A 27257-nucleotide genomic window follows, 5' to 3' on the forward strand; every position below is an offset into this window, starting at 1 on the left:
TACTCTTCTCTTAGATTCCTCAAATTCTTAACATTTTACCTTTTCTAACCAACTGCTAACATTTGCCTTATCTTAATTTTCCTCTTCCCTTCCCCACCCCACCACAGACACAGACACGCATGATTTTTTTTCCTGAACAGTTTGTTAGTAAGCTGCAATTTACCCTTAAATACTTAAGTATTTTTTTCTAAATTAAGGGCATTCTCTTATTAAAAGACATTCTTAATTAGGAAATTAACATTACAGCAATACTATTATCTAATCAGCCTTTACTGAGTTTTCATCAGTGTCCTAATATGTATTTATAAGGAAGAAAAATTATAAATCATTGCCGCATTCAGTTGTCATTCATTACTCTTTAGTTGCTTCTAATCTGGAGCATGTGCTCAGTCTCTGTCTTTCATGACACTGTTAGTTGAATTGTTTTGTAGAATGCCCCTCAGTTTGGATTACTAGCAGTTATGTTCTTAATCATCTCATTTTATAGGGCAACCATCCAAACAATCATCTGTCATTCTCTTGGCTTAAGTTAGATAGCTTGGCCAACACAAAGACAGCTTTATTTTATTTTAATCATTTTAAAAATTAATTTTGTTCTGATTGCAAAAACCATCTGTATATTCTGTGAGCAAACTAAGGTAACTATTGCTAAGACGTATATCCTTCCGTACATATAAAGAAAATGGGTGCATATATTAAAAATAGATATTTAAATATATATATGCATATTCAACTACATATTTATTTTTTACCAATTGAATATTACTGTATATAGAGAGACAAAAATACTGTGGCCCTCTCTTTTTAATGGGTACATGGCATTTTTCTTTTAAACAGATGTACTATAATGTGTTTAACCAGTCTTAATTAGTGTTTAGGTTGTAAAAAGAACATCATTGCTTGATGGAGTATTTAGTTAGTAGGATATATTCCAAGTGGTGACATTACAGGATCAACAAGGCACACACATATAATATTGTCAGGTTGTGCAGCGGAACTCCAAAACACTTTTTAGTTTTATTACTGTACTTTTGGCATTTGCTATATGCCATGCTAAGGCCTTATCAAGCTAATATAGTGCTCAATTGTAGATAAGTACCGTATTTCTGTTACCTAATCAATGCAAACATTCTCTCCTTTCAAGATATTTCTCTCAACTACTTTCAAGTAATTATGGATTGTAGTCATTATAACTGCTAATTGAAGGAATTGGGAGTTTTCTCTCTCCAAGAGAGGCAACCACGATTGATGACTTAAGGAGTGTTTCATTACTCAAAGTACAGGCAATCCTGAATTTTAGAATTTACAATGAAAGAATGCTGCTCCTTGGCCTTCAGAGCTCCACTCACATGTGGTAGTTCTGTGTTCTGGAGTGACAGCCAACAGACTGCCTAGCCCCGTGTTTGGCAAACTGCGGCTCTTTGGCCCCTTGAGTGTGGCTCTTCCACAAAATACCACATGCGGGCGCACATACAGTGCGATTGAAACTTCGTGGCCCATGCGCAGAAGTCGGTTTTCGGCCTGGGCGAGTCTATTTTGAAGAAGTGCTGTTGATATTTGGCTCTGTTGACTAATGAGTTTGCCGACCACTGGTAGCCCAACCCTGCCACCTGTGTGGCAGGCTTTGTAGACTGAGAACCCAGTAACTGTTAATTGAGTTTAGATCCAAATGGGGTCAAATAAATTTTGGTAGACTAGCTTGGAAACCCAGTATCCAGTTAGGATTTCAATTAGAAAACTTAACTTTTTGTTTTACTCCAAATGGAGGATGCCCTCCTTAAACACTAGCTGAGCAAAATAAATGTCATTCCTAAGGTAAAACATACCTGGAATATTTGGTTTGATTTAGGATAATGGCTCCTAACACTAATTTCACACTAGAATCACTTGGAGATCTTTAAAAAACAACAGTGCCTGCCCCCAGAGATTAGGATTTGGTTAGTCTTAGGTGGAGCTGAGGCATCATTAGGTGACTCTAATATGTAATCAGAATTCAGAGTAACATTTCATGACTTTTATAATGTCACTTTTACAAGTTTAAGAGTCATGTTTCTTCCTAATGGGACAGGGAGCCCATTATAATTGGTGGCACACCTGAAATATAATTTAATATTAGCTAACTAGAATTATGAAAAATAAAATTTGGTTAAGTATAGGAACCTATATAAGTGATTGGCATGAAGGTATTCTATTGTGTTTTTTTGTTTTTAATTATTTTGAAGAAGGCAAAAGCAAAGAACTGAACTAAAATTGCATTGAACTTTATTAAGGAAAGTAGCTATCCTATATAATAAAAGTCTAATATGCTAAGTGTCCAGTCGTCCATTCAACCAATCAAAGCATAGTATGCTAATGATATGCTAAGACCACTCAACCACTTGCTATGATGTGCACTGACTACTACGGGCAGACAGTTGACTGGTCGACCAGTCACTATGATGAGCACTGACTACCAGGGAGTAGATGCTCCGATTGGTAGGTTAGCTTGCTGCTGGGGTTTGGCCGATTGGGACTGAGCGAGACGGGCAGGACACTCTGTGGAGCCCTCCCACGGTCCCTCCCCGATTCCGATTGTACACCGGTGGGGTCCCTTGGCCTGGCCTGTGCCCTCTCAATCTGGGACTCCTCAGGGGATGTCAGAGAGCTGGTTTTGGCCCAATCCTGCAGGGCAGGCCAAGGGACCCCACTGGTGCATGAATTCGTGCACTGGGCCTCTAGTTTTTAATAAGGGTCAGTAAACTTTCTGTTTGGGCCAGATAGTAAATATTTTAGACTTTGTGTGCCACATCTCTATAACTTGTTCTTTCTTGTTTTGCTTTTTTCAACCTGCTGAAACATAAAAATCATTCTTAGTTTGAGGGCTACCTAAAAACAGGGCTGGATTTGGCCTATGGACCATGTTTTTTGCCAACCCCAAATCTAAGCATTTGTCACTTGTTTTTCCCATGAAACACTTTTGGTGATGAAGTTATCTAACCACTTTTTATTTTTGTTTTGTCTTAGTTAACTCATCAGCTTACACTATTTACATGGGAAAGGATAAATATGAAAGTAAGTTTTCAAAAGCATTTGATTTTGAAATTTCCAGAAGGTAAGTGTTAATTGCTTTTCCCCAATGGTTTGTTGGATATGAGTTTTCAACTACTACTAACCCATTGTAAAGAACTCTCAGGAATTAACCTTCCTAAAATTTAGTTATACTAGATAATATTTAAGCTAATTGGACCACCTTTTTGCTCAATAGAAACTTTACAAAGAGTTTTGATTTAGGTTGATATGACTCAGAGGTTAACCTTTGCTAGTTTAGATTAAATAAAAATAATCTGTGACTTGGACTTTGAAAAGATCATTTTCTGCACATTTTTACCACATTTAAGGTTAGTGGAAACCTATCTATTGGTTTTCTGAGGCTGAAGATGGCTTTTCTTTAACTGTATTTTTATTGTTAAGACTTACAGATGTCCCCATTTTCGCCCCCTTTGCCTACCTTCACCCAGTCCCTATCCCCCAAAGATGGCTCTTAAGTCGTGAAATGTTAACAGTTTTTATCTAGCTTGGTTGACCATTCTTTTCAGAATCAAATACATTATTTCATACCATACACAATCATATAACTAAATGGTGTGCACACTTATGTAACTGAAACAAAAATCCATATCATTTGCTGTGCCCTCTAATTTCAGTTTTTTTATGTTTTAAAAGCTACACTCAGCCTGTTAGATTATTTTTTTGACTCACTCATGATTGGAACTAAATCTTAAAAAGAAAAACATTGCCTGAGGGGATAACCTTTTTGACTGCAGGAGGGAGATGAAAGTGAAATTTAGCTTTCTTGACCCAGAGAGCAGTGAATCCACAGCACTGACCCTCAGGGTACAGAACACAAAAGTGAGGGGGAAAAGAAAGGCAATAAGAGCTCCAGAGAAAAATGCCAGAATTACTCTTCTTTAGGCTTAAAGAACACAGCTGCTTATCTCTCAGGATAGTGTGATGTTTTGGAAAAGATAGCTCTTAATTCAAGCCAATTTGGGTTACAATTCCAGTTTTCTAGCAAACTAGCTATAGTTACTTAACCTCTTTGAACCTCAGATTTGTTAGCTGTAAGATGATGATCAAGGGATGGTATCTACCTTGCAGGGTTGTGACGATTAATGAAAGAGCCTGAGTAAAGTATCTGAGCCGTAGTGGGCACTCAGTAAGTAGTAGTTACCATCACTGGAGCTTCTTTAGTTCCTCAAAGCTGCCTCCTCACTCCACTGGGAACACTCAGGGTTGATGGCTTTTCTTAGTAGTCTGAGAGCTGGCTAATTTACTACAATCACCTTTCTTTAACCTCCAGGTATTGCTTTCTGTTTCTTTTCTAAAACCATCAGTGTCTGTTCTAGGTGCAGTTTGAAACTGACAACAGTTTAAACTTGATCCTTTAAAAGAGGCAAGTATAACGTTCTTCAGTATGAGACATTTTACATTAATGAAATAAATAAGGCCAAAAATTAAAAGATGTCAAAGAGCAGTGATGTAATTATATACAGAGTGCCCCCCCCCAAAAATGTATACACACTTTTCTGGGATAGCTCAATTGATGTATCTTTTCAGATTTAACCTATTGGAATTAATAATTATTCAAAGTGTGTATACATTTTTGGGGGGACCCTGTAGTTAGTATATGTATATTTATTTATATTTAAAATATGACGTGTATAATATATAGCATATATGATATATAATAATGTGATAGGTAATTGTTATATAAATATAGTTATAAATCAGATCTATATAAACAGTTTAGAACTTTGCTATAATACTGGTTGCTATAAAGCAGAATCAGTATAAAGCAAGACTGTCACATCCTAGCCAAGAGAAAAAAGCAAAACAGAATAATGTAACTCATTTATAAACAGTTTTTCCTTATAATGAATTTATGACATTGACTCTGGGTGTGACTTAATGGAGAAGCTGTTTGCAATACAGTCAAATCTCGGTTCTCAAATGTCTCCCATTTTGAACGATTCTGTTCTTGACCAAGTTGTTCCCAGAAAAATGTCTTGGTTGTCAAACAAAACTTCGGTTCTTGACCTGACAACCCTTTCATGCTGATACCTGTATGATCAGTCGTCTCTCAGGTGACAAAGGAGAAAATGCATGAGTGTGGGTCAGTTTACTGTTAAACCTCACATTGTTAACATCTCAGGAAATTGTACAGTGAATGTTTTGGTGTTTTTTGCTTTTGTTGCTGGAATGGATTAATTTAACTTATATTATTTCTAATGGGAAAAAATGATTTGGTTTTCTATCAAATTGATTCTTGAACAGCCTTCCGGAACGAATTAAATTCAGGAACCAAAGTTCCACTGTATATCAATACTAGAGTTTATATTTCTCCTAGCAACCCGTAAATTGTCATTGGTAATTTGTGTCTTTTTTCATAGCATCCTCCTGATGAATGTAAGCTGAAGAGGGCATGCTACCTTCCTGTATTACATAGAAATAAGACACAGTTATAAGAGCTACAGTAGATATGGGTCCAAACCTGACCAAATCTACTTTTCTTTCTGTTAGCAAGTATGCAATCCCAAGACTGGGGTTACTGAGAAGCACCTAAAGCAGAGCTAATATGTGTGGTTGTGCAGGTTTTGCACTGCAGTTCGGGGCTGGGACAGGGGAGAATCTCTTATAATGAAGAGCTGCCTTGATTCTGGCTCACACTGATGGGCTACCTGTGGTGCTGACTGACCTGAAGAAGCTGTGCAGTAACATTCCCCATGTCTCTTATTCCTCCCATTTTAGTTTACTCTTTGCTGTGTCTATTTGTGTCAGCCTCTGTGAGTATCCAAAGAGGAAGATTTAGTCTGTGTCTTCATAGTATTCAGGTAGAGGCACATACTAAAACAAGTATGGGTCAGTTTTGCTGTGAACTTCAAAATGCTTAAAAAAAATAAAGTCTATGAAAAAGTATGGGCAAAATACATTAATAGCAAATACTGTCGAAGTGGAGGGGGCAGAAAGTAAATGTGACTTGGGCAAACTGAGAAAGCTTTATGGAGGAGTAGGTTAGGATGGGTTAGATTGCGGAAGCCTTTATTTAGCCTGTTTTCTTTGGTGTGGAATCCTTTAAATGTCCTTTAGAGGAATTTAAATACAGGAATAGAAATCTAGATATAGAATTTATGTCTACTTATGTAAATTTAGATTCTATCTAGAGTCCACTGGAGTGGTGTTTGCTGTCACTAAAATATATGTAGGAAAAAAATTTTAGGTATGTATAGAACACTTTCCCCCCAAAAATTCGTGGAGTCATTTGGAGGCATCAACTTTTCTAGTCTGCTTTGTAAGAAAGGTGTAATATATATATGTTGCAGCGCAGAAAAGTAGTAGAAGCATAGAGTCAAATTTCTTATAAAAATTTTTTTATTATTTTGATTTTATTTTTTTTTTGAGAGAGGGAGGGAGAAAGAAACATTTATGTGAGAGAGATACATTGATTGGCTACCTCCTGCATGCCACCTCCCCACCCCCACCCCCACCAGGGATCAGGCTGAAACCTGGGCCTGGGCCCTAACCCAGAATCAAACAATGCCCAACCAACTGAGCCACACAGGCCAGGGCAGAAAGGTATAACATTTTTAAAGCACCCTATCCTAGTGCTTCTAGCACGTCACACTTAATTTCAAATAGCTTTGATGACTTCAGACTAAGGGCTGGATGGAATATAAATGAATTTTTAATTGAATTATTTACTTTCACTTAACAGCTTTCAGGTATATTCCTTTTATAAGCCAGTAGGTGTCACCAGGGAGCCAAACATTGCCTAAAGCAGCAGTTCTCAACCTGTGGGTCGCGACCCCTTTGGGGGTCGAACGACCCCTTCACAGGGGTCGCCTAAGACCAGCGGAAAACATATATAATTACATATTGTTTTTGTGATTAATCACTATGCTTTAATTATGTTCAATTTGTAACAATGAAAATACATCCTGCATATCAGATATTTACATTACGATTCATAACAGTAGCAAAATTACAGTTATGAAGTAGCAACGAAAATAATTTTATGGTTGGGGGTCACCACAACATGAGGAACTGTACGAAGGGGTCGCAGCGTTAGGAAGGTTGAGAACCACTGGCCTAAAGGAAAGGTTTTTAGATTTCCCTTTATTTTTTCATTACCTGTTGGCTATTTGCTCAGCTTCCCACTTAAGCTAGTAGATGGCCCTTCAGAGAACTCATGGTCCCTGCAGTTGCTAAGAGTACCTTCATTTAAGGTTTATCATCCTTTTGCTTTTCTGGGGAAGAAATACCCCATTGAAGTTAGATAGATAATACTTTCTTGGGTACATTTAAAAAAAAATACATTTTATTGATTTTTTACAGAGAGGAAGGGAGAGGGATAGAGAGTTAGAAACATCAATGAGAGAGAAACATCGATCAGCTGCCTCCTGCACACCCCCTACTGGGGATGTGCCCACAACCAAGGTACATGCCCTTGACCGGAATCGAACCTGGAACCCTTCAGTCCACAGGCCGATGCTCTATCCACTGAGCCAAACCAGCAAGGGCAGTGGTCGGCAAACTGCGGCTCGCGAGCCACAGGCAGCTCTTTGGCCTCTTGAGTGTGGCTCTTCCACAAAATACTGACTTCTGCGCATGGGCCACGAAGTTTCAATCGCACTATATGTGTGCGCCCGCATGTGGTATTTTGTGGAAGAGCCACACTCAAGGAGCCAAAGAGCCGCATGTGGCTCACGAGCTGCAGTTTGCCAGCCACTGAGCTAGGGCCTTCGGTACATTTTAAAAAATTTTTTTATTGATTTCAGAGAGGAAGAAAGAGGGAGAAAGGGATAGAAACATCAATGATGAGAGAGAATCATTGATCGGCTGCCTCCTGCACACCCCCTACTGGGGATTGAGCCCACAACCCGAGCGTGTGCCCTTAACCAGAATCAAACCGGGTACCCTTCAGTCCACAGGCTGATACTCTGTCCAACTGAGCCAAACTGGCCAGGGCTCTTGGATACATTTTTTTAAAGTATTTTTTTAAAAATATAATTGCTTTTTTTCATAACAGATAGAGAGTTAGAAACGTTGATGAGAGAGAAACATTGATCAGCTGCCTCCTGCACACCCCCTACTGGGGATGTGCCTGCAACCAAGGCACATGCCCTTGACTGGAATTGAACCCGGGATCCTTCAGTCCACAGGCCGACGCTCTCTCCACTGAGCCAAACCGGTTAGGGCCTTGGATACATTTTAAATTACATATTATTTTGTTTATCTTAGAATTTTTAATTTTGTATCTAATATTTTAATGTGTCTGTAATTAAACACAATTAGTTACTAATTATTCATAGCTATTAGAAGTACAAGGTTGGGCAAAAGCAGATTTACAGTTTTTCATATAGAAAATAATACAATAATTAATAAAATTTCAACAAAAGAGTGCGTATGTGCCAGCAAAGCTGTGGAGGCCATTTACCCCAATATGCTATTCCATACATAACCCTATACTGTATACTTTATGGATCAATAAAAAATTTACGGTTTTTAATTATAAACCTGTGTTTTCTATCAAAATTACTTCTTGCGTGAATTTTGGGACACCCTTTTATTTTAAAATATTTATTGAAGCAATCCAAATGTCAACAATAGTAAGTTTATCCATATGATAGAATTAAGTTATTATTTCCAAATAACTTTTTATTTAAAAATATTTCTTTTATCAACTTGAGAGAGGAAGGGAGAGGGGGAAGGATGGTGAAAGAGAGAGGGAAACATTGATTTGTTGTTCCACTTATTTATGCATTCATTGGTTGATTCTGGTATGTGTCCTGACTGGGGATCGAACCCGCAACTTTGGTGTATACTCTAATCAATTGAGCCACACTGACTGGGCGAGAGAGACATTACTTTTAACATTTAGCTGTTTCTTCTATTTTATTTTCATGAATTTTGTCAGAATTTTAGACGAATTTTATTTTCTTTTTTATACTTCGGGTGTTTGATTTATTCTTTCATTTTCTGCAATTTTATAATTGAGAAGGTTTTTTTAAAAAAAAGAAGTAAAATGTAATCCATTGTTTTAAGAGTTTAGCAAAAGCATTTTTACAGTCAAACCTTGGTTGTCGACCAAAATTTCAGTTTTCGACCTGACAACCCTTTCATGATACCTCAGCATGATAAAAAGCATCTCTCAGGCACCAAAGGAGAGAATGCTTTTCTTGCTGGCTAAATCTACCTTTAGCACAATTTTAAAACATAAAGAAGCCAGCCATCAGGAGTGCTGATGTTGGTAGGGGTGTAAAAGTGCTCACGAAACAGCTAGTATGGGCAATTGAATGGAGAGAAAAACTTGTTAATTTGGATAAAGAAAAGCAGTTAGTTGGTGATAGCATTTTGGAGGCAGTGATATAAGAAAAATTCCTTTAAAGCTAGTAGGGGGTGGTTCAATAAATTTAAGAAAAGAAGTGTGTTTATTTATAGATTAAGAAGTTCATTAGGCATGTACTATGTATAAGAAAGGTTAGAACGGAATCATTTGGGGACCTGGAACAGACTAATTCAATTTACATTATTTCTAGTGGGAAAAAATGATTTGGTTTTTGAACAAATTGCCTCTTAAGCAGGCTTCCAGTACGAATTAAGTTCAAGACCTGAGATTCACTGTATTAAGTATTTTTACAGTGATTCAATTTTCTAAGGTAAGCATGTCAAGCTCAAAGGCTAACACAGACCAAATAAGATTTAAGTTTATGTGGGCCGCAAGAAAAACAAAAGCTTCAATTGTTGTAGAAACATAGGTTTATTTCGATAGAGACATGCTGAATACAAAGGGCTGAAATAAATGAGTAATCGTTAACATAAAATAATAGAACATTTTAATAAAAATTAATATTTTTTCTTGAACATTAACTTACCAGACACTGAATAACTGCACAAATTAATAAGCGTAACACAAATGAACCTATTTTTCTTGTTCTCCGAAAGCAAAATAATTCCTGTTGCTCACACCAAACAAGTCAGTACAAGACTAAGGATGTGGCACTCAGCTGCGAAAATATTCACTGCTGGAATTAGTGGAGAGAAATGGTGTGCCTGCGTGTAAGGCCCGTAAGGGAAATGAATGCAACACGATTATAGTAATCAGTCATTAGCGAACATTGTAGTTCGTTATTAATAAAATTGTGTATAACAGGATATTGTAAAAATTAAGTTACGAAATTTTTATTAAAACGTTTCTTACATAGTGTTATATTTGCTGGGCTGCAAAAATATTGGTTGTGAGCCGCGAGTTTGACATGCTTGTTCTAAGACATCATCTAACTTCTCAACTGCTCTGATTTGTCAGTTTTATTATCTTCAAATAGATCTTTGAACTTTATAATATTATTATGAAAAATTATAACAATTATAATTGTCCAGTTGTAGAAACTATTTTTACAGCATTTCCAAGCATCAAAGACTCTCTGAATTACTCATTTCTTCTTTAAGGGAGGACAACAAAGTTGTGGAAAGGATTGATATTTCTCCCTTGCCAATTATCTATAAACTGGCATTTCTTCATTTGATGGTTTTTTACCTTTTCTTTGTTCTCTCGTATTTCCCTGTAGATGAGGATCTAATAAAGTATGGCTGGCCTGAAGATATTTGGTAAGTAACAATTTGGGTTCTGCTTTCAGTGGATCATTATTTATTTTCTTAGACCTGGCCAGCCACCTGACTCCTATGATTAAAACTGTTTTTCCATCTTCTGCTTACACCATGTTACATTATACCTTGTTGATGTCTCTCTCCTGGAGCCTCATTCTGCCTATAGAGTGGGATATGGTCTCTACAGCTCTTAACACCCCTACCAAATGCTCTCCCTGAAGATAAGCTCATGGATCCTATTACTTTAATGATAGTAATAATGAACATAATTGAGCACTTAACTATATGCCAAATACTGTTAAATGTTTACTTCCATTAGTACATTTAGTTTCACATCAACCCTGTAAAATAGTTACTGATATGCCCATTTTTCAGATAAGGAAACTAAGGCTAAGAGAAACTGAATAGATCTGCTCTGGTTGTTGCTGGCCCCTGGTTAGCTGTAGTTCTAGATCACAACTTCTCTGTCCCTCTAAGCTGCTACTCTTGGCTGCAGGTCACTTCTTTTCTTCCTCAAGCTGTGGCTGTGGTTCTCTCTAGACCTCTTTTCTCCAAGTGGGCCCAGGTCCTTCACTTAATTCCCTACAGTGACAGAGTTAAGGCTGCCACTTTTTAGAAGAGTTGATTGATTTTCAGTAAGGTATACAGCATTGAACATTTAGTAGGAAAAATATTACAGTGACTAACTGAAGCTACCCCTAGACTCAGTTCGCTTACTTTTTCTATGCTCTGCTGAAGGGTGCCCCCGCTCCTGCCCCTTTATGAAGGGGCTAATTCATGACCCCAGTGGAAATGCTTTCATGTCTGTCTGCCTTCTCTAAAGTCTACATGCCAGGCACCAAGAGGCACTAGAAACCTGAGGAATTTTACAGTCTTTATCTGCCACCTGTCCCAGCACAATGGCCCATCTTCCGAACGCAAATATGTCATCGAGGTAGACAATGCTTGGTACTCCCTTACCTCAGGTGGACAGTTTGCACTGCTGCTGAGGGCTTTTGGCTTGGGTGCTGCCTACCTTTCTAGGACCCTTGATTTAAGCCCCATGAAGACAGTGATCTGCTTTGTTAACTACTAGATTCCCAGTACCTAGCATAAGACCTGGCACATAGGTTCAGTGACTATTTGTTGACTTCCTAATTGACTAGCTCTCTGCCTGTGTAGAAATGATCTCCACTGGACATTTTTTCACAATAATTGCATTCTGGTTATCTCCATTTTGAGCACCTGTCACCCCCCGCTGGATTGTTTCAGTTGTCCTTAAAGCCCAAAGATTTCCAGACTCTATCAAGGGGGATAAGTATGGCTACACCTGTTAATGTAGTTACCTTTTGTAAATTTTTTAAAAATATTTTTTTATTGATTTCAGAGAAGAAGGGAGAGGGAGAGAGAGATAGAAACATCAATGATGAGAGAGAATCATTGGTTGGCTGCCTCCTGCATGCCCTCTACTGGGCATTGAGCTTGCAACTCGGGCATATGCCCTTGACCGGAATTGAACCCGGGACCCTTCAGTCCACAGGTCAATGCTCTATCCACTAAGCCAAACCTGCTAGGGCCCCTTTGCAAATTTTTAACATGTCAGGTTTGAGGCAGAAATGTTTGCATATATTTAGATGCACCATGGGAGTAATTTGCCATAGCCTTTTACCTGGCATTTAAGAAAAAATTTAAGAAGTGGAAAATAAATTTTCCGTTTACAACGTACACCCCATGTATTATGTCTTGGGTTTTCCATTTTGTTAACGTTGACTATCTCCCGGAATACTACTGAGCCGAACTGGTGTCTGCTGATACCTAGACATCCTTGACCCTTTTGACACTCTTTAATAGTCTTGCGATTAATGACTATTGTTGAAAGTGATTGACTTACTTTCAGAAGCTATTTGAGTCTGCTGTGAGCTAGAAGAACCCTAAATGTAAGACCTGTTCTGGTATATAAACTGTCGATCCTGGAGACATTCCTGGGCCTACTAAGAAGGATGCAGTGATCTGCACTCCAGAGCAGGTTTTCCTGGTTCACTGCCTCACTCTGAGGCTTTACCTCTGAAAGTCATCATCTGAGTGTATACCAGGAAACCTCTGAGGTGCCTTTAAGCAAAGGATTTTCCTAGGACTAAATGAGAATGGAACTAATTCATCTTTAAACAAAGGAAAATAGAAATAGTGTATGTTAGATCTCTGGAAATACTAGTGAGTATATTGAATTGTTTGTGTATTTCTTTTGGTCAAATTTTACATCAGGGCCTTTAAGGAAAATCAGAATACAATTGAGCTATTATGGGTATATAGGAGAGTTGTTGTAAATAGAGAAATGGTTTAAAACAAATTGGAATGGGAGAAGTTACTCCTCAGTTGAGCTTGCTTATTAATGGGGTATTTTCCTAAGATCCTGAAAGAGGGTAATGAGATATGTAATTTCTAGATTTGCACACACAAAAAAATTTTTCAGAAGGGGGGGAATGCCAAACGAGATGACAATCTGTAGGAATCTTTTACATGGAAATGCAAATGAGTTAATGAACCAGTTGGAAAAAAATCAAGACGTTATTTATACTCACTTCTTGCTATCAGTAATGGTTAAGAATAAAATCTAGCTTTGTCATAGGCTGCCAAAATGTGTAATATTTTTCTGTATCCAAAGTAACTAGCAAGATGCTTAACCTCTTTAAAGAGGACATTAGAAACAGCATAATCTTAACCTTTATATAGAATCACACAGTGTGAACATGTCACTTCTGAAAAAATACACTAATGCTAAGAAAATGTCTAGAGAAGTATATGATGGTATGTAATGGTGCCTCCTTAGGGTTTTATTGTACATTCTTCAGTCTGGAAAGGCAAGGACTAAGGAGGAGATGACTAAAATTAACAGAATCACAGAGTGACAATCATGTGATGCTAGGATTCTGGGACATCACTGGGTGTTGGAAGAGAGAATGTCAACTTCATTTGGTGAATTGTAAATATGAAAAACGTAATATCCCAAAATGTTCAACCAGGTGAAAAAGAAAGTATATTTTAAAAGATGTAATTAAATTGGTGGATGATAGAGCCGTAATGAAAGATAAATTTAGGACATTGGGGTGGGAGGGCATTTGGATTTTTTTGGGACAGTGTCATAAAGGGCAATCACCATGCTCTCCTAGGAGATGTATACTGGTAGTGCCATTGCCAGACATAAGGCTGGGTGAATTCTTGGACTGTCCCATTTTATGATGAGTCTGTTTACTATCTTCATTCCTCACCTGATTCTTCCAGCTCCGCTTGACATTCTCTTTGGGTTGTTTTGCCATTGCTTGAAACTCAGGATGTCCCAAACCATACTCCTCATCTTTTACTCTAAATTGGTGCCCTCTCCTATTGTAAGGTATTTCTGTCATTGGTCCTACAAGTCTCCCAAGGCTTGCAGCATTGGCGTCTTGCTAACTACTTTTATTCTCTTCGCTTCTTAACTGAAATTCTTTGCCCTGCTTTCTCTAAGTCCTGTGCTTCAGTCAGGGACCTACCAAATCTCAGTCTGCCAGTGAAGCCTTTTGTCACTGATAGCACTTTCTCACTTGAAAAAGCACCCGTCCCCCGGCATGTAACGTTTATTGTCTCCAGTACTCATCTTGACCCTTAGTCTCACACAGCTGTAGAACTTTTCATAAAGTTTACCTTACCTCTCCCAGTTGATGGTGAGGCCTGTGGAGGCCGTGACTGTGTTTTATACTCCCATGATGCTTAGCATGTGGTAGGCACTGAGTTAATACTTCCTGGATTGGAATGCTTTAAATGCAGGTGGCCCACGGAGATGGTTGTCTGGTACGTCTTGCTAAAAGTGGTTTTCATTCTTTGTAGGTTTCATGTGGACAAACTCTCTTCGGCTCATGTATACCTTCGATTACATAAGGTAATTGGATTTAAACATGGATTCATGACTTTTTCTTTAGTGATGAGCATCATATCTTGTCCTCTATCCTTTTTTTATGCAATTAAATTGCTTAAATTAATAAATATGTGCAAAAGTGTGAAAATTAGCAAATAAAGAGATGTCTTCCCCTGACGCAGAGAATCACTAAGGGACATTCCAGTGATTTTGAGTACTATTTCCCAGCTAGAAGCACTGCTCTATTCTGTCAGTTCAGGTGTGTTCTCTGTCACCTCTGCTTTCTCTCCCTTTCATTTCCATTGACACTACTGGACTTCCTATCTTCTCCAGTGGAGATCACACTGTGGTTCTTTTTTCTAAGGCTCATGATTTTCCTGCATCACCAAGGGCAGCTGTTCCCAGTTAGCAGGGGTTTTGGGGGTTTAAAGCACCATTATAGTAGTAAAGGAAGACGTTAATGTTCCCTAGTAACATAAAACCACTATTCTTCCAATTTGTCTTTACATCCATATGTTATATTTTATATAGTTGAGTCATAGGGTGTATATATACTTGTTATGTGTATTGCTCTTTAAAATGTTTTATTTTGGGATGATTTTAGATTTACAAAGAGCGGGTACATCCAGTTTCCCTCAATGTTAGCATCGTACACTACCACAGTAGATTTGTCACAACTTGGAAACCAACAATGGTGCATTATTATTAACTAAAATACAGACTCTATTTGATTTCCTCATTTTTTCCATTAACGTTCTCTTTCTGTTCCAGGATCTAATCCAGGGTCCCACAGTGCATTTAGTTGTCATGTCTGCCTAGTCTTTGGTCTGTGACAGTTTCTCAGTCTTTCCCTATTTTTCATGACCTTGGCAGTTTGAGAAGTATTGGTCAAGTATTTTATATTGGTTATAAAATATGATGTTTTTGTCATGAATAGACTGCAGTTATGGGTTTGGAGGGAAGAATAACAGAAAGGCCCTCTCACTTGACAGAGCTAGGAAATACATGTATTTATACTAATTCATGTATACACTCATGAACAATTGTTTCTGTATCTCTACCTGTGTCCACATTTAGCTAAATAGAAGCTCGTACCATTGTCTCTGTCCAATCCATTACTACATGGGCCATTCTTGCTTTTCCTCCTTGCTTATCTGTAAGATCCTTCTCAGACCGTGAGAAACCTAGCTCCCACCATCCACCTTTTATTTTCGTATTTATTTGACTTCAATATATGTGCAAATGGTTTCAGATTTGTTAACCCATATTCCCATACAAAACAACTGTATCAACTAAAGTACAGTGTTTATGTGCAGTTGTTTTTGTTTTTTCGCCTTAGAGTTTCTAGTCAAAACAGTTTTCCAAAGTTACTTATAAGCTCCCTCTCCCCACCGCCCCAGTCCCCTTCAGTGATGTTTTGTCATAAGCTTGTAATACAATTAGATTCTTTTGTCTCAGTTGACCTTCCATCCTGGCATTGCCTGGTTGATTGTATTACTCCCTCTTTTTTTTTTTTTTAAGTTGTTATGTAAGGGCTTTAAAGCAGCAGTCGCCAACCTTTTGGACCTCGCGGACCACCAGTTGGCGACCGCTGCTTTAAAGTTTTTTTTAGTCCTCACCTGAGGATATTTTTCCATTGGTTTTTACAGAGAGTGGAAGGGAGAGAGACAGAGAGAGAAACATTGATGTGAGAGAGACACATTGATTGGTTGCCTTCGCACACACCCCAACCAGGTCTGATGATCAAACCTGCAACCTAAGTACATGCCCTTGACAGCAATAGAACCTGGGACCCTTGAGTCCCCAGGCGGATGCTCTTTCCGCTGAGCCAAACAGCTAGGGCTATTGTATTACTTTTGAAGTAACAGTCTATAAACTTTTTCATTTTACTGTGTTATTTTCATTTTTTTTTTGACTGACTGCTTTGAGTTGGCAGTATGCCACAATTAATATGAAAGCTTCTATGTCAAAATTTAGATTGTTTACAGTTTTCAACAAGAGAGAGAGGAAAGGCAGAGAGAAACATCGATGTGAGAGAAACATCGATCGATTGCCTCCCGTACTTGCTCTGATGGGGATCGAACCCACAACCTGGCTATGTGCCCTGACGGGGACTCGAACATGCCACCTTTCATTGATTGTATGGGAGGACACTCTAACCAACTGAGCCACACTGGCCAGGGCAAGAAATATTTTTTATGAACTGCTTTCTGTTTTTTCTTTTGAATTATTTTTTAGAGTAATTATCAGAAATAGAATTATTGGGTCAAAGATGTAAATAGTTTGGTAACTCCTTTTTATGCCAGATTGCTCTCTGAAAGTATTGTGCTAATTTAAAATGCTATCACATAAATACAGGTTTCCCCAACACGTTTGGCAATTTTGTAACTTAAAAAAAAGCAACCAAATACATAATACTATTTCATTATGGTTATAATAGTTATTTAATTTGCTAGCAAGGTTAAACATTGTACCCTATCTTTACTTATACCAGTGATGGCGAACCTATGACACACGTGTCAAAGGTGACACGCGAACTCATTTTTTTGGTTGATTTTTCTTTGTTAAATGGCATTTAAATATATAAAATAAATATCAAAAATATAAGTCTTTGTTTTACTATGGTTGCAAATATCAAGAAATTTCTATATGTGACACAGCACCAGAGTTAAGTTAGGGTTTTTCAAAATGCTGACCCCCCGAGCTCAAAAGGTTCATCATCACTGACTTATACTCTTGTTTTTGAAAACTGTATTGTAAAGGAAGAGAGGAAGATTGTGAACTCTGTGCTGGAACAAAATTCTGAATTCTCCTAGGCCACTTCTTGCCATTTTGGAACTATTTTAAGTTTAAGTTTAGAAAAAATAGAGTGTGGTGTTACCAAATTTCCTTTTGGTTCACATGAAAGTTTTTCCTTTGGGTTCTGCTGTGTTAAAAAATGGAAATACTGGTGGTTATCCCAAGTTTGCATTACCACCAGTTTTTACTTGTTTGAATAGAAGTTTTAATGTTATTTTTGTTTAGAAGCACATATTGTGCTCAATAAAAATATGTGCTCTTTCAGAAGCTCTTACCTGGTTGATCTCCTGCGGTAAATGACATAGACCTCTGTACCTAGTAGGTACCTAGTAAGTGTTGGAAATGCAATAGGACTAAGTGGTTCTGAGCTCAGACTCTAGGTTTGAATCCTATCTCTGCTGCTTGCTGTGATTCTAAGCAATTATTTAACTGTGCTCATTTCATCATCTGTAAAGGGGAGCTAACAGTACCGATTTTATTGGGTCACTAGAGGCCTGGTGCACGAGATTCATGCACTTGGTGGGGGGTTGGGGAGTCCCTCAGCTCAGCCTGCGCCCTCTCGCAGTCCAGAAGCCCTTGAGGGATGTCCAACTGACGGTTTAGGCCAGTGGTTCTCAACCTTCCTAATGCCGCGACCCTTTAATACAGTTCCTCATGTTGTGGTGATCCCCAACCATAAAATTATTTTCGTTGCTACTTCATAACTGTAATTTTGCTACTGTTATGAATCGTAATGTAAATATCTGATATGCAGGATGTATTTTCATTGTTACAAATTGAACATAATTAAAGCATAGTGATTAATCACAAAAACAATATGTAATTATGTATGTGTTTTCCTGTGATTTTAGGCGACCCCTGTGAAAGGGTCGTGACCCACAGGTTGAGAACCGCTGGTTTAGGCAGTTGGACATCCTTGGCGCTGCCATGGAGGTGGGAGAGGCTCCCACCACCATTTCTGCGCTCTCCAGCAGTGAGCCCAGCTTCTGGCTGAGCTGCACTCCCCCTCTGGGAGCACACTGACCACCAGGGGGCAGTTCCTGGGTTGAGCATCTGCCCCCTGGTGGTCAGTGCGTGTCATAGCAACCGATCATTCTGCCGTTTGGTCAGTTTGCATAATTACCCTTTTATTATATAGGACTAGAGGCCCGGGGCACGAAAATCGTGCATGGGAGGGGGAAGGGTCCCCTCAGCCCAGCCTGCACCCTCTCCAATCCAGGACCCCTCGGGGGATGTCCGACTGCCGGTTTAGGCCCCCCCTGCCAGCCTGATCACCCTCAACTACCCCCCTCTGCCGGCCTTGTAACCCCTTACTGCCTCCCCCTGCCAGCTTGGTCACCCTTAACTGCCCCCCTCTGCTGGCCTGGTCGCCCCACACAGCCTGCTTGTTCAGTTGTTTGGTCATCCCTCACTACCCTCTCCCCCGCCCCAGCCTGGTCACTCCATGCAGCCTGCTAGTTCAGTCGTTTGGTCATCCCTCACTAACCCCCTGCGGCCTGGTTGCCTCACACAGCCTGCTTCTTCAGTCGTTTGGTTGTCCTTCACTAACCCCCCTGCTGGCCTGGTTGTAGGGAGCCATCTTGTGAGGGCGTGAGGGTTAATTTGAATACTACTTCTTTATTATATAGGATAGGATTGTGAAGATTAGATGAGCTCGTCTATCTGAAGTACTTAGAATAATGCCTGGCACATGCTAAGCATTGTAGGTGTTATTTATTTATTTACTTATTTATTTATTTTACTGAATTCAGTTGAATTCAACCCAAACCTTGAAGATCATAGATATTCAGCTGTGCTCTTTCCTAGGCTTCTTTTATTTTTAAAAACCCATAGAAAAGTCTCACTTATGTAGAGGTTTCTTATCATATTAACATAGATGGCACAAAGCCCACAGTTAAAATTCTGATCTTTCATCTTGAGAGTACCTTAGACTCTCCACTCAATTTGTTTACTCTGACTTTATGAATAATGCTAAATTGAGTGAGGTTTGTTTTTCTGCTCATATTATATTAGAAGTTGCAAAACAGAAGTGGAGATTGCTCCCGGAATAGTGACAGCCACAGGTAGTAAGAAGGGATATAAGGATATAGCCTGATATCAAGGTCAAGAAACGAATGTTTCGCCGAAACCGGTTTGGCTCAGTGGATAGAGCATCTGCCTGTGGACTGAAGGGTCCCAGGTTCGATTCCGGTCAAGGGCATGTACCTTGGTTGTGGGCACATCCCCAGTGGGGGGTGTGCAGGAGGCAGCTGATCGATGTTTCTGACTCTCTATCTCTCTCCCTTCCTCTCTGTAAAAAATCAATAAAATATATTTAAAAAAAAAAAAAGAAAAGAAACGAATGTTTCCACAAGAACTCCATAGGTACCATATTCTGGGCCAATTCTTAGAGCATGGTTCTAGTTCTGGGTTTATCTCTCAGTTCTGTCACTTAACTAGATATGTGGGACTTTGGCCCACTTAACCTCACTAAGCTTCATTTTCTTCATGGTAAAATGAGGGAAATACTATCCATTTTGTATGACTACCTAATACCTGGCATGTGGTGGGTACTCAGAAACTGGTAGCTATTGTTTTTTAATTTTCTTTTTGATTTATTTAGCATAGAGTCCATCAGCTCCTGTGTATTGTAGAAGCCCCTGAAGGCATCACTATCACTATATTATAGCCTAGTACAGTGGTTGGCAAACTCATTAGTCAACAGAGCCAAATATCAACAGTACAACGATTGAAATTTCTTTTGAGAGCCAAATTTTTTAAACTTAAATTATATAGGTAGGTACATGGTTATTAACTTAATTAGAGTACTCCTAAGGCTTAGGAAGAGCCACACTCAAGGGGCCAAAGAGCCGCATGTGGCTCTCGAGCCGCAGTTTGCCAACCATGGACCTAGTATAATGGTTGATATCCATAATGATGACATTGTGTAATCAAGATGTTAAATTCAGAATCCTCTGTGTGGTCAGAGAATTGCACAGGATGAGATACATCATTAAAGTAGTGACACACTTAAATCACTTGGTTTTGTGTCAAAATTTATATATTTGAGAGAGAGTCCCACTTAAAACATTTAATATAAAGGAAATGTGTAGAAACATAATGGAATACACTTAATTTATCTCAAGTATTTATGTCGGTAGAACGTTTCAACCCCAGACAGAACTGCTTCTGTAATCCCATGCCTACTAGAAGTCAGTACTGGGCTGATTTCCATTTGCTCTTGCCTCTGAAATATTTTTCTTCTGAAATGGCTTTGCTTATTCAGCTTTGACTTTGATACATTATCTGTAGAGAAGAGAATCAATATTATTTCTTCCTTATAGTGAATGGTTTTATTTAACACACCAAGAGGTTGCTTCCTGATTAAGGCTGAGGATAGATGACCTACTAGATGTTTGAGTTCCAGAACTATAAGGTGTCTCTTTGAGAGAAAGGTTATAGGGACCTCAGCTAAGAAGACATCCAGTTGTCAAAAATAGACACCATTTCCCCACAACATTTCTAGAGGTAAGAATGAGAAGAAGAAAGAGAAATTACTCATAGTTACTTAATATTTTGATAGTTTTCTATCATACCCTGTGTTTGTATTTTTTTACTTATCATCTATCAGTATTTTCTATATCACTGCCTTCTCTCAGTTTAAATAAACATTCCTGTAACAGGCTTCAGATTTCAGTGCTCTGAAATACAGTTGAAGAGCCTCTGCTTTTAATAAAATTGTTCCTGGTAAGTCAGCAAAGCCTAGTGAGTCTCTAGTATCAATCAGTAACAACGTAGTAGACCATTTGGTTTATTTTTGTGTTTCAGGGGGAGAACATAGAAGACATTCCAAAGGACGTATTGATGGACTGTGCCCAACTTGTGAAGGCCAATAGCATTCAAGGTCAGTTTTCATAGAGGTGCTTTCAGAATTAGCAATGATTTCCCTGTGTCTGAAATGGATTACATTTTAGAGAAAATATTCCTGACTTTGGCTTGAGTGAAAGGACTGCCATGTAATATGGCTTTGCCCTGTTTTGTTCTTTAAGATGGCATTTCTGCTACCTACCAAAGAACTAAAAAGTAATCTCCCCACCGCTCTAATGTTTATGGCCCTATCTCAATTCTTTTACCTTGTTTTTCTTTGTTTTATATATATATATATTTTATTAATTTCAGAGAGGAAGGGAGAGAGAGATAGAAACATCAATGATGAGATAGAATCATTAATCAGCTGCCTCCTGTACGCCCCCTACTGGGGATCAAGCCCATACCCGGGCATGTGCCCTGACTGGGAATCGAACTGTGACCTCCTGGTTCATAGGTCTACATTCAACCACTGAGCCACACTGGCCAGGCTTGTTTTTCTTACCTTGAATAGTAAGTTGTCTATACTTGCCTACCTTTAAGGTTATTTGTAGAGAGACTTTCAGAAATCAGGATGTGTTAATAGCTAAGCAAGAAATGTCTCTCACAACTTTATGTTGTTTGATGTCTTTATTTCCACTATTTGCCATTAGATACTAGGACTCAAGTCTCCAAATCACTCCTGCTTTTCCTTCTTGTCTTCTCTTATTTTGTTCTTCCAATAAATTGTGAACGTATCAAATCAGTTTTTTATCCCCCAGAGAATCTTATTTAATTTGTCCGGGGCAATCTGTGAGTATCGGTATGCTTGACATGCTCTCCAGGTGATTCTAATGGGCAGAGAGAGTTGAGAACAATTGGTGATAAATGTTTCAGGTAGGGCCTGTGATACTGGGCTTGGTGCTTGTCTATTTTATTGACATAAAAATAATACAAACTAAAACTATTATATTCTCTTTTCTTGTTTGTTGCAACCTCTTTCACGTGTTCTTGTCCCATTTCCATGCCCCTGCCTAGCAGATGTGACTTTATTAAAAGAGCTTTAGACTCTTTATTCTTGGCCCAGCCTCTTTTTTCTTAATCTCTACTAGTTTTAGAGAAAACAGAAACAGAGAAGAGTCATAACACAGAATTATTCTTCTCTCCTCTTCAGCCTTGCACAGCAACAGCTCACTTAGCAGAAAAAAGAGCTGGGCCTAAGTAAGAGCTTCACTCTTGTGAGTCAATAGCAGAGGATGCTGAGGAGTGAAGGAGGTTTTCCTTGCTGTGAGCTTTACTAAGTATTCTCCATTTGTGTCACCGAGTAGTTAAAGTGTTTTCCTCCGTGGTTGACCACCTTCAGCACTCAGAATCAAGGGACTTGGGGTTAAACTTGTTTGTATTCATAGAGTCTGGTCAGCCTGTTTTATATTCATCTTATGCTCTCTTGCCAGATTAAACTTTCTAAAAGCTTAGATACTTCATGACACCCTCACCTTGTCTATATAGTTAAGTCCAAACTTCTTAAGCTGGCATTAAGCATCTTTGATCTGACTACATAATTCCTTTTCCCCTCACATATTTCACACTCCAGCCAAACCAAGTATTTGCTGTTTTTCTATCTTTGCTTATACAGTCATATGTCATTTAATGATGGGGATGTGTTCTGAGAAATGCATCACTAGGCAATTTTGTCCTTGTGCAAACATCATACAGTGAACTTATATAAACCTAGATAGTATAGCCTACTACACATGTAGCCTATTGCTGTTAGGCTACAAATCTGTACATGTTCATGTAGTAAATACTATAGCACAATCGTAAGTATCTGTGTGATTAAACATAGAAAAGGTACAGTAAAAAGTGTGGTATAAAAGATAAAAAATGGTACACCTATATAGGGTGCTTACCGTGAATGTAACTTTCAGGACTGGAAGTTGCTCTGAGTGAATCATTGAGTGAGTGAATGTGAAGGCCTAGTGGTGAGTGAAGGCCATGAATATTCCTGTATAGTAGCTTTTATAAATACTATACACTTATGCTACCCTACTTTTATTTAAAAATATCTTTCTTCAGTGTAGCCTTACCTTACTGTAACTTTTTAACTTTATAAACTTTAAAATTTTTTAACTTTTTGACTCTTTGTAGTAAGAGCTTAAAACACACATTTGTACAGTTGTACAAAAATATTTTCTTTATAACCTTATTCTATAAGCTTTTTTCTATTTATAATTTATTAAAAATTTTTATTTTACTTTTTAAACTTTTTTGTTAAAAATGAAGACACTAATATACACATGATCCTAGGCTCCACAGGGTGGGATCATCAATGTCACTATCTTCTACCGCCATGTCCTGTCCCACTGGAAGGTCTTCAGGGGCAGTAACACGCGTGGAGCTGTCATCTCCTGGGATAACAATGCCTCTTCCTGGGACACCACCTGAAGGAGCTGCTGGGGCTCTTCTTGAGGAGGTGTCACTCTTCTCAGAAATAGGTCCATGGTAGTTTCCTTGGTTTGGTTTTTGTTTTGTTGTTTTTCCCATCAGATTTGCTTGCAAGCAAGTAATGCACCATAAATATTCTTCTCTATTAATGAAAACCTTTCAGTTGGGGTGAGGGGGTCCATGTTTGCTAATTTTAAGGATCTTGTTGAGGTCTGCAAAAGTGTCTGCTAAAATCTCCACTGTGAATTTTCCTACGGATTCTTCTTTTTTTCTTTTCCTGAAGTTTCCCGTTCTCTTGCCTCTTCTTCAGCTATGTGTTCCTGTTCAGTTCCTATAACTCCTCATTAATTCCTCAGGAACCACCTCTAGGAGCTCCTCAGTTGTCCTATCCACACTCAGGTAAAAGTTGATTGCCATCTCGGCCACAGCCTTGTTGATTTTTGCAAACTCCTCATCCTTGGCAGTCATGGATGAACCCCTTGAGTGTCTTCTTCCAGATGCCATTCATACATCACTAGTCAGTAGGACATTTTCAACTCCATGACTGAAATGTTATGTGGCACATGATTTTATCGTTCCCTCTGCTTTCAGTTTTGTCCTCCTTTTCAACCATCACAAGTCCACATCCACGCTGAGGTTCAAGGTCAACATAATAGTTGTAGTAATAGCTAACATTGAATGTTAATGATATGCCTGGCACTATGGTAAAAACTTTACAAATTATCAGCCCTACTGAGTTAGATATTATTATTGTCATTTTATAGATGGGGATGCAGAACTGAAAGAGAATTAAAGGAGCTTACCCAAGGTATCAGACGTGGTAGAGACTGCATTTGAAGTCAGACACTATGACTTTAAAGTCTTCTGTCTTTCCCACTAAGCTATACTAACCTCTTTCATGGAGCCTTTCCCTTCTCCAGCTTTGAGTGACCACTGCCCTCTCTGTACCATCTTACCACTTTACCTGTACCTTTCCGATACTCGATGAGTTCTACTTTTAATTGAAGTTATTTATGTACTTACCTGCACTCCTTTAGTCTTGAAAGGCAGAATCCATTGTCTAATCCATGTTTGTATCCCCCTTGCTCATTGGAGTTTTTTTAAAACTTTATTTTATTATTTTGAAAAGTTGCAAGAAAAATACAGCTCTCATATACTCTTAAACTAGGTTCAACAATTTTTCCATATTTATTTGCTTTCTCTCTGTGACATACTTATGATTAACTTTCCTATTTGAGTAATATGAAAGGAAATTGAGGCATCATAACCTGTCATTTATGTCCTCAGAATAAGGACATTTTCTTAAGTGAATGCATTACAATGATCAATTAAGAAAACTTAACATGGATCAAATTCTGTTATCTCATATACAGTCTGTATGTAAGTTTTCCTACTGTTCCACTACTGTCCCTTCATAGCATTTTTTCTAATTCAGGATCATGTGTTATATTTACTTGTCATGTCTCTCTAGTCTCCTTTTATCTGGAGATACTTCTTTGTCTTTTAGGGCACTAATACTTTCAGAGTGGAGGCCAGTTATAGAATATCCCATGATTTGGATTGTTCTGGTGCTTCCTTTGAATAGGATCGCATTACAAATTTTCAGGCAGTAATACTTCATAAGCAAAGTAAGGTGGTGGTCACAGATTTCTCCAGTGTACATGGTGATTTAATAAGCTGAAATATATTGCCACCTAATTTTGAAGGGCCTTAAAGAGTGTTGGACCAACGTTTGAACTGATAATTTTTATTGTTGTTGTTAATCCTCACCCAAGAATATTTTTCCATTTATTTTTAGAGAGAGTGGAAGGGAGGGGGAGAGACAGAGAGAAACATCGATGTGAAAGAGACACATCGATTGGTTGCCTCCCACATGCACCCGAACCAGGATTGAGCCTGCAACCGGGGTACATACCCCTGACCGGAATCAGATCCCGATCCTTCAGTTTGAGGACCGATGCTCTATCCACTGAGCCAAACCAGCTAGGGCTAACCTGTGATTCTTTGAGCTGCCTAAGGCTGTTGGTGTAGAGGGGGAAATGTGAAGTGGAGGTGGTAAGGAAAAAGGAGGAATAAACAGGAGGGCACCTGGCATCCCTTTTATCCAGAGCATCTCTGCTTTAATATGTTTCTTTGGTAAAAGAGGTTCCACTGCTAAAAGAAACAAAAACAAAAATTTTACTACACTGGTCCAGTGACCTCATGCTTCCGATGAGATTCTGAGAGCTGTGCGGACTTTCCCAAGGTGGCACAGCTGGTTTGTGGTAGGGCCAGGATAGAGTGCAGGTCTTTGGAATCCCAGGCCATGGCTTTTTGCTTTATCTTGCTGCTTATCCTTTATTGAATCAAGGATTCCTCTGAGAATCTGAGCAAATCTGTTTGGACCTTTCTCTTTAAAAACAGTATATAGTAAGTTTTGCATTCAATTTTAGGGAGTCTCAGAAGTCCCTAAAGCAAACCCACGGACCCCTGCTTTCTACTGTCTTAATTTTGCTTGAATTGTGTTTGTCAACTTTACCGTTTGCCTTTTGTGGGTGTTTTGTGGTTTGAACACTTGATGCCTTGTTCATGCTAAGCTTTTCCTTCATTGGATTATGGTGGTTTGCCAGTGGGTAAGGGATCACTGCTCAGTGTCATCCTGCCTGCATGTTGAAGATAGTCTCTCTTGGCAGGCTGCAAGATGAACAACGTTAATGTGGTATATACACCGTGGTCTAACCTGAAGAAAACAGCTGACATGGACGTGGGACAGATAGGCTTTCACAGGCAGAAGGATGTAAGTGTTCTGCACCACCGAGGGAGGCGGAGTCCTGCCACTGAGTGGGATATCGTCTTTTCTGTCTAACATCTTTGTTGTTGAGGGCTCAGCATGATGTATGTTATTTAAAGAAAATTAGGCTGGGTGGCTGAGCCCCTAGAAAGCCTCTCCCCTGTTCTTGGGGGGAAATCATATAATAAAGATTCAATATTTTTCCCCTGTCTCCCTCAAAGGTGAAAATTGTGACAGTGGAGAAGAAAGTAAATGAGATCTTGAACCGATTAGAAAAGACCAAAACGGAGCGGTTCCCAGACCTTGCAGCAGAGAAGGAATGCAGAGACCGGGAGGAAAGGAATGAGAAAAAAGCCCAAATTCAGGAAATGAAAAGGAGAGAAAAGGAAGAGATGAAGAAGAAGAGGGAAATGGACGAACTTAGGTATGTTGGAGCTATAGTATTGGTATTGACCTTGAAGATTCTTCACTGTGATTTTAATCAGGATGATACCCTGAAAAAAAGAAAAAAGAAAAGAATGATATGCTGGTGGAGGAAGAGATATAAAACAAGTTCAGAGCTTTAAATGAGTTAGAAAAAGACATTTATACTATGTTGGTCAAGTGAATTACCCTTTTATAGAGCAGGATATGAGAGTGTATGAAATAAAATAGCTAATTTCATTTTTGAATAAACCATAGTAAGTTATCCTCAAAGTTTGGTTTATAAACATCTTCAGGAAAAAAAAAAGATGCTATATTAAGAGTTTAACATTGACTAGCTATGATATTTGAATAGAGTTGTCTTAGCTTTAAAGGCCAGTGCTAGTAACTCTTAAAAGTTGTTTTTAAAACCTCTTTTTTACATTTTATGTGTTTTACATTTTGAAAGTTCAAATTAATGTAGTGAGGTCTGCTCCAAAACAC

General features: G+C 38.7%; 1 protein-coding gene across 5 annotated transcripts in view; it reads left to right on the forward strand.

Moving 5' to 3' along the window:
* Positions 1–27257, forward strand: part of CCDC25 (coiled-coil domain containing 25) — a 40753-nt gene that overhangs the window by 2824 nt on the left and 10672 nt on the right. Inside the window, exons 1-7 of one of the 5 annotated variants that reach the window (XM_070415546.1) lie at positions 3029–3051; positions 4386–4432; positions 10605–10644; positions 14485–14536; positions 21119–21194; positions 26254–26357; positions 26573–26775. In XM_070415546.1, the coding sequence (XP_070271647.1) occupies positions 21155–21194; positions 26254–26357; positions 26573–26775 (347 nt within the window). In that variant the 5' untranslated portion in view covers positions 3029–3051; positions 4386–4432; positions 10605–10644; positions 14485–14536; positions 21119–21154. Of the gene's footprint in view, positions 1–3003; positions 3052–4385; positions 4433–10604; positions 10645–14484; positions 14537–21118; positions 21195–24345; positions 24390–26253; positions 26358–26572; positions 26776–27257 lie in introns of those variants that run through there. The other 4 variants (XM_070415544.1, XM_070415547.1, XM_070415545.1 and 1 more) reach the window with 4 other exon arrangements.

This window comes from Myotis yumanensis, unplaced genomic scaffold, assembly GCF_028538775.1.
Source record: "Myotis yumanensis isolate MYYU_CA2020_CCGP unplaced genomic scaffold, mMyoYum1.0.hap1 SCAF_5, whole genome shotgun sequence".
Taxonomy (NCBI): Eukaryota; Metazoa; Chordata; class Mammalia; order Chiroptera; family Vespertilionidae; genus Myotis; species Myotis yumanensis.